Below are 11,648 nucleotides of genomic sequence, written 5' to 3'. Positions count from 1 at the left end.
ATCTCCTGAGCAAAAAAATCGCACACCTAAACCAGTTTTTTTCCCGCTAATTAAACAATAAAAGTTTATATACTAAAAATAAATAATAATGATAATAACAAAAACAAAACAAAAACAAAAACAAAAACAAACAAAAACAAAACCAAAACCAAAATAAACAAAAAAGAACCAAAACAAAATCGTCAGAACAAATGCGAAAGTTAATCTCAGTGGATCGGTTACATCATGTTGAACACTTTACCCAAGTCAGACTGTGTCTTAACCTTACGATATCTTAAACTTTGCATGTTAAAGAACCACTGTTGTTAGCGTATGGTCTATGTTTAGTAACGGCAGCAATGTTTGTCAACGAAAAAAAAACGCGAAATGGTTGCACCGTGCAAGACTTTTTTCTATTAGACTTCTGGAACACATTTATGTTGCTACAAGATTGAAATCACCACAAAATAAATTCTATAATCAACTTGAATCGAAAAGGTGTATCCACCTGCACTATGATAACCGATTTATCAATAATATTGATTGTAATATAAATAGTAAATAACATCGATATACTAAAACAGTCGTGTAAATGTAGTTCATTCCTGTGATGAGGATCTGTGAACATGAATTAACCACAATCATACATACAAAGTAACAAAAGCAAATGAACAACACGGACTGCACTAAAAACTGGGAACATGCACCAGGTGCAGCGGTAGGATAAGCGTCCTCTGAAAAAAAATTATTTGGTCTTAAAGTTACACAAAGCTTACATAACCAGAATTTAGAAGCATGTCATGTATACGTCTTACAATGACGCATGACAGCCGCCTATCAAACGTATTTGAACGCATTTCTTCTCAGAGGCATGGTTAACGCATATCTAAATTGTACCTCTGGCATATGTTGTGCAAACATGTACATGTATAAAAATGCATTTTTGACATATATTGATTATACATATGTTGAACACATATAAAATGAAGGCAGTAATTTAACTGTGATTCAGTTACTTAAAAAAATAATTATTGAAACAGCATTTTCTCATAAAATTAACTTCGACTGATTTTCTAATTGCCAAAAAAAAATGTATGAAATTGAAGTCTTTTATGCCTAAATAGAAAGTACATGTCGTCAGTGCTTTCTGGTAATGGTCACTTTAATATACCTTTTCTATTTACAATAACTTTAGATTTTAACAGTAATAGAATGCATCTTTTGAGCTTCCATCATTTGTTTAGCTCTCTATAAAGATTACAAAATGTGCTTTTTTTATATTTATTTACGTAATTGGTATGTTCCCAGGCAGGACCATATGAAAAGTGCAATACTACTGATGGTTCTTCAGTGAATGACGAGCGCAAAAGTGACTCATGATTCCGAGTTGTTCATTTACTTTTGTTACTTTGTACGTATTATTTTGTTTATTTTATGTTCTTTGTTGTGTATGTCTATTTTTCATGTCTGATCTTTGTCAATGGATTACATTCTTTTGATTTCCGCTAGAGTATTGGTTCTATTGATAACTTTTCATTCTTTGAGTTAGAATTTTTGTAATGAACTGAAAAAAAAAGACATGCAAAAATCGGACTGAATTTAAACTATTAATTAAAACATGTTATTCAGATATTAATCTACACAGCGTGTATATAACTATCTAGTTCTCCATCTGTTGCATTATATCCTTATTCTTTCCATTTGTTTTTCTTTCTTTCTTTTTATGTTTATATATTGATATAGTTATTTCTGAATAGTTTCATATGCACATTTATTAATCAGACTGTTTCACAAATATGTGCGTGCAAATATTCAATTGTAATCGTTAGAACAATTTTACAAAAATACATCAGCTAAGATCTGCTGAAATCTCCTGAAAGGGCTGGTTGTAATACAGTTTTCTGAGTAACACGACTAATTACTCTCCATAAACGACAAAAGGGGATGAAGCGAAGCTTGATATTTATTGTAAATTGTTTAAAGACGAGGCTTGCGATGCAATAGGTTCGGGTACTTTTGGAGCCAATACGATGAGAGGAGTTTACAATGCAGGGAATTTATGTAGATACAATGGATATAAAAACTGCATCACCACAATCAGTAACATGCAGACATAATATATTATTTTTAATTCGTATTAATGAAAACATAATCAAACATAATGCGGAATCTTATTCAAATACAAATTGCAAATATGATTAAGAAAGGGCCTGAGGCACACAATGCACACAAAAAAATGTCACTACAAACGGTTTCCAAGTTCCAAATATAAATGATATAATTCATACTATTAAATGTATACATGTTGTGTTATAATGGAATACAAAAACGTACGAACACGACCTAGCCTGTGCAATGGCTTGTCAACATATGTTGATAGTCTACTTTCTCTTCCAAAACCAGAATACACAATCGATCAAATCAAATCTGACAATACAGGAGAACATTCATGGTGACTCTTTAGACGTAACAAAAAACCACAGGGCGAGTCCAGGCGTCGATTTCACAAAAAGTCGTTAGTGTAAAGTTGATCGTAAGTAATGACGACACAACCTAAAATAGCATTGTTACGTCATAACTTACGATCAATTTTACACTTATGACTTTTTGTGAAATCGACGCCTAGTGAAAGCATAATGGGCGTACGCTCTCACTTTTTAAAGAAAAAACAGAAATCTATAGTAATCTTCTAAATATTGTATTGAATATGGCAATTTATCATATTCATTCATTAAACAAGTCATATTCTAATTTCCTTTAGTACAGATTTTAGTAATTACACCTCCCACTTCATAAAACCCCGGATCCGCCCCTGCACCATTCCAAATACCAAGTAGCAAGTGATGCATGCAACATTCAAACTTTCATACGTAATGACATATTTTCCTTTTTGGCTTTAAAGTATATCTTCGAAGCTACAGCAAAATCCAAGTGAAGTATTTGTCGTTTATTTTATCAACATCATATGATTGTATAAAAAAAACGCATGGAACACTTGGTTACAAAACCCTTTATGCTAATTATTAAATGTCTAAATTTAATGCAGTAACACTATACGATTTAATACAATATCGACGCAAAACCTATTGGAAAGGTTATTGACAAAATAAAAGTTTTATTTATTTTTTTTTCTTTTTATTAATGTATCTTTTAATTTTTGTTTTTATCACAGATGTAAGTTAAATATAATCTAATATTTTATTTTCCTATGCACTACACATGTACAAGCATGTTTTTTCCTCACGAATTCCATGTAACATATAATATACATAGTTCAATAAGAATATGTAGGTGCGGATTTGTACACCGTACATAAATTCAAAATAAACGTGAAATTGTAAATTATTGATTCGAAGTTATAACTAATTGTGCAAGTAGTCATTTTTTGTCACAAAACTAGAAAAATACATTTCCCGAATGATGTGATGGAGTCTTGTAAGTATTTATTGACATGATAAATGTTTTAATTTGATATTAATTGAAGACAACAGTTTGAATGTTGAAGAATGCAGCGGGGATGCCATTGTGGATGCGAATTTTTTTATGAGGAAAGGAGAATGGGAGATGGAAAGTTTTTTTTACCATTCGTCCAATCAGAAAATTAAATACAACCACACAGCAACCAATCGCAACTGAAAAATGTTCATATCATAGATAAACATAATAATAGATATGTTTAATTTTGATAAAAAATATCTCAACATTCTAAATATTCTACATGACATTGTCAAAATAGAAGATTGAAACTGTTATTCAGAAGATTCTCCTTTGTACCAAACATAAAATTGACTAAGTATGTATTTACTGTCCTAGACATCTGTTGTCAGAAATAAATCGTATGTGCAAATAAAATTGTATTTGTCTCGTTGTTTTTTTTTTAAATCTTATTCTCCTACAACTTACCATTCACAACAGTTTTTTTCCCAGATTGACACCTATCCCTTTGAGAGCATTTAATTTAAACCTACAGTAGTCATTAAAATGTTTTGGTCAAGCAGTCAGACTTGTTTGACCCAATTCATATCATAGACGTCTTTACTGTAATAAGCCGTGTTACTGAGTTAAAAAGCTATAAAATACTGAGGTTCCATTCCTTATGTAACCCTTTTAACAACTTTTCTGTACCGGATATGGATATTTCAATATTTTTGTTTTAGATATAACATACAATTTTTTACATATAACACCTCCAACTCATTGTTCAGGTTTACATGTAGTCCACTTTTTAAATGGAGTTGCTCACTCATTCATTACTGAAGCGTATTAGGGCCATCTTTTGTTTTTTTTCAAAAAGTCGACTGTAAATAAAATTAAGCTTCCGCAATTCATTCGTGTCTTCTTATTATCCTTGAATTGTGTTATTTTAATTACTGTTCGAATTCTGATTCATGTAATTTCCCTTGCAATATATGGTAATGATCTCCGTATTTGTTTCATTTACAAATTATTACAGCAATCGGATCGTGTAAACTTACCTCTCTATTTTGTGTCATACATCGTTTATCGTATATCGTGTGTTGCACATCAATCATGATGTATCATACATTGTGCAGGTGATCAGTTTACTGAAACCTTTAATATATACTCGTTACACAGATTGAAGAGAGCGACAGAGACCATTGGAAAGTCGATATGTTGTTCAAATCACAATCAATATTACTCTGAGAGTACACAACAATGTGAAGCATGTCCGATTGGCTCTACAGGTTTTTAAACAATTTGATTTATGGTAAGTTCTAGTTAAAGTTACATATATCATCCCAGACTTCTAATTGTCATTTATGTCCTCTATTATGCCAAGTGCAAGCTCAGTTTTTTTTTGTCTGAAAATACACGATCCAGCAAATATGACCTCATTTCAATGCATAACGTTAATCCCTATATATTTAGCCGCCAATAAAGGTCGTGCCGTGCTTAACAATCTCGATATATCTGACAATTCTTTCGTCAAATGTAAGAAGTTGTAATGTGTAGTATATTTTGCTGACTTGAACGTAGGAATACTGATGTGCAAAACGAGCAGAAATTCAGCGTCAGTAAAGTTACAGGTACAAAAGATTAAAATAATAAATGTATTCTTAAAACACTGGTTTTAAAGGGGAGGAAATTAAATAAGGACTAGAACACAATCCAATCAAATAGCAATTAAGGATATCACCTATGATGGGAGAGAAGACAAACGCAACACTGTACATGAAATTTAAAGAAAGAACGAAAACAAAACAAAAAAACAAAAAACAAAAAAGCTAATGAGCAGTTCAGATTCCAAATAAAACTAGGACCGGTGCACCATTAGGGGAAGATTCTTAGAGTCTAGTTCATCTAGAAAAAACCTACTCAGTCGCTCATAAAAGTTGACATTCTGAAAAGATGTAAGAAAAACGGAAAACAATGACAGAGTGAGCAAAACGGTTTGCATGGTACAATCGGATACACCATAACGATCCATCGGTTCTTGATGTCTTTCAAAAAATTTTCATTGAGATGACGTAAATTATTTTGCAACATATTCATCTTTTTGTTTATATGTGTGTCACTATACTGATGGATGAAAAAAAACAACGGCGTGCACGGAAAATTACAAAACCTGATCGTATATCTACAAACTTTAAAAGGGTAGTATATCAAGGAACTTTTGCTTTGATAAATTTACAATCATCATCAACTGTACAATCGTCACTTTTGTCATTGTAGTCTTTAAAGGTGGGGGAACGCGTGGGTTTTTGGATGAACAAACTGTATACAGAAAAAAAACATTAAAAAACTTTTTAAAAAATTATCTTACGAAAACTTAAAATAAGATATTAAGAAAAATAACCTGTAGTGATTGTCATAGTTTTCCTTCCCTCTTTCGTCTACCCTGGACTTGACTTTTTATGAGCAACTCGGAGTTTATAGAAAAGCAAAGGACGCTTACCCTACCGGTGCACCTGGTCCATGCTCCGAGTTTTTAGTGGAATCTTAGTTGTTCATTTGCTTGTGTTACTTTGAATGTATGCTTTTAGTTACTTTATGTTCTTTGTTGTGTATGTCAGTTTTCCATGTCTGGTCTCTGTCCCTGGATTACATTCTTTTAATAACCGCTATAACCTTGGTTCCATTTATTACTATTTCATCTGATAAATTGAACAGAAAGAAACAGAGCAATTTATATTATATTAACAGATTAAGTGTTACTACTCAATATTTAACCACTGAAAGCTGGATGTATTCAGGAAATTTGTTAACGAGAAAATGAACTCATCGTAACCGAAGAGATGAACATTTTCAAAACAAAATCCTTATAAACTCTGTTCGTTTTGATAATTCAATAAGCATTTCCAAATACACCGAAGAAGACGTTCTCAAAATACTTGAGTACTTGTTTTTATTTTTTATGGACAACAAATTTGCAAAGTGTGGTGGAAGGGTTTTCAATAAAACATAATTCAATGAAAGTCTCGGACGGTATTTTTCCTTGATGTGGCAATCCATGTGCTCCCAATCTAAGTCGGTGATTAAGAATGGACGACACCTTTGAAATATTGTGATTTAATTTCTGCTTGCAAACTTCCTTCACTTTATGCATTTTGTTTTCGGCAGATTTTACTGGAAAACCTGCTTCTGATTTATTGTATAATTGATTTCGATTATTTCATTAAGTCATTGATAAGTGTAAGTCATTGAAAGAGTGCATTAATTTTCAATTCTTAATATTCAAGTCAATATTTGATCATGCGGACAGCCATCACTCTACATAGCCTTGCTATGTAATTTCTTCTTTTATGGAATTTGGTGTCGGAACACATGTAATTGTCCCTCACCTTATATTTGTTTGAACATTGAAGTTTTTTATTGGGTAAAGTTTTCTCATGATTTGTCATGGCAATGGGTAATGATTTAACTTTTATCTATATATTAGATATTCTGAAAGTGCACGTTTTGTTTCGAAGTCTGAATGATGGTCAAAACATTTACACATATCTCCACAGACTTAATGTTTGATAACTAACCGCCACAATACAATTTGCTGTTCTGAAAATTGTGCTTTAATTTTATATTTAGTCTAGTAGAGGATAAGTATTTTCATTTTTGCATGTAAATAAAGGTCAAGTTCACAAACTTTGACTAAAATATCTCTTCTCCGTAAATTTATATGTAGTTACATAATATCGTGTATTTTTTTACTATATAAACTTCACCATTACTGGATTTTTTGTGCTATGGATGCATTCCATATTCCATATTCTTTTTAAGAATTTAATCAATTCGTGTTTGTATTATTTCGTTTATAGCTCGGTTTTATAGCCTAGTTTGTCTTTGCATGCTGACCCACTTATCTTGTTGACCTCCTTGCTGACAATTATGAGCTATAGGTAACGCTGTAATTACTTCTGTATGGAATCTTTAATCTGACAATTGACCGAATACACGCAAAAAAAACTACAAAATTGCAGCCGCACATCGATTCCAGAGTTTAGGGGTACCTTAGACTTGACAATGAATGCACCCATGCATCAACACTTATTAATCCTAGCTGTGTATGCAAAATATCTACATAGCAAAGCGCTAACAAGTAAAATGGTAGAGCTCTTCAATCCAATTTTTTTTTTGTGCTTATTATTTGGTGTGACTGGATCTGAATTTCATTGCGGATCTTCTTACGTCTTACCCGATACCATCGGATGTCGTTATATAGAATTCACTAACATGTTACATCATATGCTTATGTGCACGCTCTTTTTTGCTTACGAGGAAGTATCATTCGGATAATGAAAGCACAATTTTCATATAGCCTTGTTAGTCGAATGGCCTAGAGCGCTGGACTTCAATAAAAGAAAAAAATGTTGTTGCAGACGGTTTACTTTTGATTTAAGAGCAGAGAAGCAGGTCGAATCATGCTAAGAACCACATATGCAACCTAGTCTAGATTTAAGAGCAGAGAAGCGAGTCAAATCCTACTGAAAACCATATTTGCAGCCTAGTCTAGATTTTAAAGTGAGTTTAGATGAAAATTTGACTGATATATAGATTCATGTGGTCGTTTCTGAAAAAAGAAAATATTGACTATTCGTTCGGGAAAAAAGTGGTCAAAGTTTACTTAATTTGTGTTACCGTATGACGGGTTATTTTTTCGGGGTGCCAAAAGTGATTTCTTCAAAGAAAATGAAAATATATTTCAACGGTATTTTTTGTTAGCATATATAGGTTCTGTCCACGGTAGATTATTATGAAGTATTAGGACTTAACTGTAAACTTGTTCTATATGCTCTCAAAGTAATCGAAGTAGAACCTCCCAAAAAAAAATCCTGCTAAACGGTATTCATTTAACTATTTGTATACCGTTTAGCTGTAATTTTTCGGGAGGTTCTAAATCAGAACATATTGACTCGAATATAAGATGAAAAAATATATCTTGATATGATCACAAAAAATAAAATGAAATAGAAAAACTGGGGACAAATAAAAAAAATCCAAAGAAGTTAGCATTGGAAAAGGGAAGACTTTAAGGTATACTTCTGTAATTCCATAAAGGTATCTTTAAATGACTATATATTTTCAAAGTCTAAAGCCTGTAAACACCGTAACTGGTATGCCATTAGTCCATGTCGAGTGCAAATATTTGCCCTCTTTCCCATGGCCCCTTATCCATACTTCATCGCCCCTGACAAACTTGACAGTTAGTGATGCCGTACTTGACATATGGTCTTCAGTCAGATCATTATCGACAATATTAAATATAAACGGAACTCCATTGATCGCCAGCTCACTTGAAAAATCGTTTTTAGAATCTGATAAAGCAGTCCACGTAAAAAAATAAACCTCATCGATAGGACAGACAAACTTTTCAGTGTTGGTGTCATGTGAATTTCCGAAATTAAGAACTATGTTATCAAACACAACAACATCATTTTCTGTAATATCGCACACGTCGTTTTCTTTCGATAAGGTCACAAAGAAGTCAATTTTGTCTCTATGGTAAACATCTAAAAGTTAATAATGTATATTCAGTGAACAGAAAGGCATCAAAGAAATATTTAAAATATAAAAAAGAATTTTATGAAATAAATAAGTAATTATACAAATTCTAACAATTCAAACTTCTTTTTATTGGTTATTATATATTATGAAACATATTAAAAGAACCAGGCAGTGGGCTGCACATGACATTTTTTTGTTTAAGAAAGAAAATATCATTTCATATCACAAATGCTTCATTTTTGAATGTTAAAGATTGGTTTTTGATTTTTGATTGACTGCATCAGTTAACATGGTTAAGGAGATAAAAGTTTCATTTAAACATTGACATTCATTAAATGAGAGATATCTCTGTATGCGTGTGCAAATTTGGTTGCTTTGCTAGGGAACTTTAAAATCGTTTTCCGAGTCGTCTACTGTCGCTTTATTTCTTTGTGGACTATTTGACATACAAATGATATAAACTTGACACTGGAACAAAATAAATCAATGGGATAAGTTTTACCATACGCCAACCAGATCATAGGATCTGCCTAATTTCACATAGACAGCATCTTAAGACTCATTAGCTAACACTATATTTGTCGATTCGATTCTATCTTCAAGACATTTTTTTTAGTATCTTTACCCATATTTATGCATAATTAAAGTTAGTAAATAGCAAGCTCCACACATCAGAAGACTCTCTAAATAATCAATGCAGACAAGGCTTTGTAAATTCGTGGACATTATTCAAATCAAACGTCGTTTGACAATCGGATAAGTCGCGTTTAACCATTCACTTTTTCCCGACTTTGCAAGATTCTTGCTTTTTTGAGAGAACTGGCTATATTGAATTTGGAACGTTAGATATGGTTCGGGGCTTGAGTAAATAGGTCTGAAAATTTGGTGGCATTAAATAACATAGTTATTGCCTTTTTCAAAATCTTTAAAAAAATAAACTTTAAGGACGTACAATAATTCGTTCATCTTGTTTTATTATCGTTAATACTATTTTATTTTAGATTTGACACAATGTCGCAATTGGTTAAGGTTCTGCTAAAGTCAATATCTAGCACATCCCTTCATGAAATATTTTCATTCATAGTTTTAATAATACATTAAATTAAGCACTGAAACATTGCTAAATGCATCTTTATGTGTATATAACACACAACCACAAGTCAAACTTAGCAACACGTGTTTTATAACTTCTATATAACATTAACAACAAAAATGGAGACATATTTCAGAATCTACAGCTGTCAAAGACAAGAATTTAAATCTGAAATTCATATAGTTCTGTTCCAAAATGTATAGTGCATTGCAAGCTAGCATTAATTTATTTGAAAAAAATTGCCATTTCTTTTAATTTAGATGAATTGAGATATTTCATACCATGATCCAGCTAAATACCAACACCAATGAACATAAAATAGTTTTCATTCAAATTTAGCAATTTGTCACAAATTATTGATAGCTTGCACTGCATTATTCATGAAGGAACAGAACTATACGAATTTGAGACGTCAAATCTTGTTTTTGAAACTGTTGATTTATTATTCATTTTAGTCTAAAAAACTGATTATTTATATCTAAATACATACAGGCTAGCTATTGTTAAAAAACAAACAAACCAAAACCCAAAAATAAAAAAAACAAAAACAAAAACAAAACAAAACAAAACAGAAAATATATATATATATAAACAATAATATGTACAAATGAATATCTTACCATCTTTAACGTGTTGCATTTGAGTTTGGCTTAGATCCTTGACACGTTTTTCTGTAGCCTTGTCTACTTCTTCCTGGATAGTCGTCACTATGAACTCCTTCAATCCTTCGTTCAGTTCAAATACGTCTATATCTGCCTTCAAAGTGACTTCCATTGTCCTTTCATTCTGCCTAGATGTCTCATTACCTTGTACTGTGTGGTATGTATATCCGGTGGGAGGTAATAAAAATCTTCGTTTAAAGTTTGAAATGTGTTGTTTTTCAATGTATTTTTGCGATTGTTTGGGGGTCTGAGATGTGTTTGTCACTTTTGTTTCCAGACTCTTGCAATGGAGAGGACAAAGAGACACACACAACTAAGCTAATAAAATAATCAAAATCATTCATTTGAAGTAACAAATGTAAATTAGCATCTCAGATTGCTCTAGAAATGGTAGGATAAGAGTCCTCTACTTTTCTAGAAACACTTGCCGAGTTTCTAACAAAAAGTTAAGTCCAAGGTAGACGCAAGAGGAAAACAACTATGATACCCAATTTACGTTGAACAAATTAGATTTCAGGGTGGAGATTGATACTCCGTAACGATCCATGAGTTCACGATAATGACCGTAAAACTTCTGTAGTGATATATACAAGCTTGTAGCGACATAAATCTATTCCAGAAACCTAGTCTAAGGCGATACAAAAAGTCTGTAGCCGCTATGTAGTTAATATTTTTATATAAAATATCGACTTAACTGAACCTTTTGTAGAGTTCTCGAATCGAAAAAGAAATGTCACTTTCTCTATCTTCTTCTTATCTTGAAAGAGTATTTTACACATTTTATTTCCTGTTTGCAGGGAATGGATATGGAGACCAGCATAATTGGCACATATTATGTAGTCAGACATGTTGATGACCAAATGTAACCATTTTTGATTGGTTTCGGAGAACAATAAGAATAATAACCAAAAAATGTACATTAATACGTCCATAACTAAGTCTAAATTGAATGG

At 31.9% G+C, this 11,648-nt stretch overlaps 1 protein-coding gene across 1 annotated transcript; it reads right to left on the bottom strand.

The window, feature by feature from the left end:
- Positions 1-8,517: 8,517 nt before the first annotated feature.
- LOC148613210 (heavy metal-binding protein HIP-like) lies at positions 8,518-10,807 on the bottom strand. The gene is made up of 2 exons (XM_088586271.1): positions 10,654-10,807; positions 8,518-8,945 (listed from the first exon to the last, which is right to left on the bottom strand). The coding sequence occupies exons 1-2, from the start codon at positions 10,805-10,807 to the stop codon at positions 8,518-8,520; spliced, it is 582 nt and encodes a 193-aa protein (XP_088442397.1).
- Between the last annotated feature and the right edge of the window lie 841 nt (positions 10,808-11,648).

The sequence above is a fragment of the Perna viridis genome, chromosome 6 (genome assembly GCF_037379345.1).
Source record: "Perna viridis isolate PV_CMFRI_1.1 ecotype Kerala chromosome 6, ASM3737934v1, whole genome shotgun sequence".
NCBI lineage: Eukaryota > Metazoa > Mollusca > Bivalvia > Mytilida > Mytilidae > Perna > Perna viridis.
Note: the sequence above shows the minus strand (reverse complement) of the source record. Positions and strands in the feature narration are given on the sequence as shown.

What these genes read in the sequence shown, in the direction of transcription:
- LOC148613210 (XM_088586271.1), bottom strand. Translation starts at nt 10,807, where the DNA reads ATGGAAGTCACTTTGAAGGCAGATATAGACGTATTTGAACTGAACGAA. An exon ending in AATGCAACACGTTAAAGATG is followed by an intron (nt 8,946 to 10,653) that starts GTAAGATATTCA and finishes ATTAACTTTTAG; the next exon opens with ATGTTTACCATAGAGACAAA.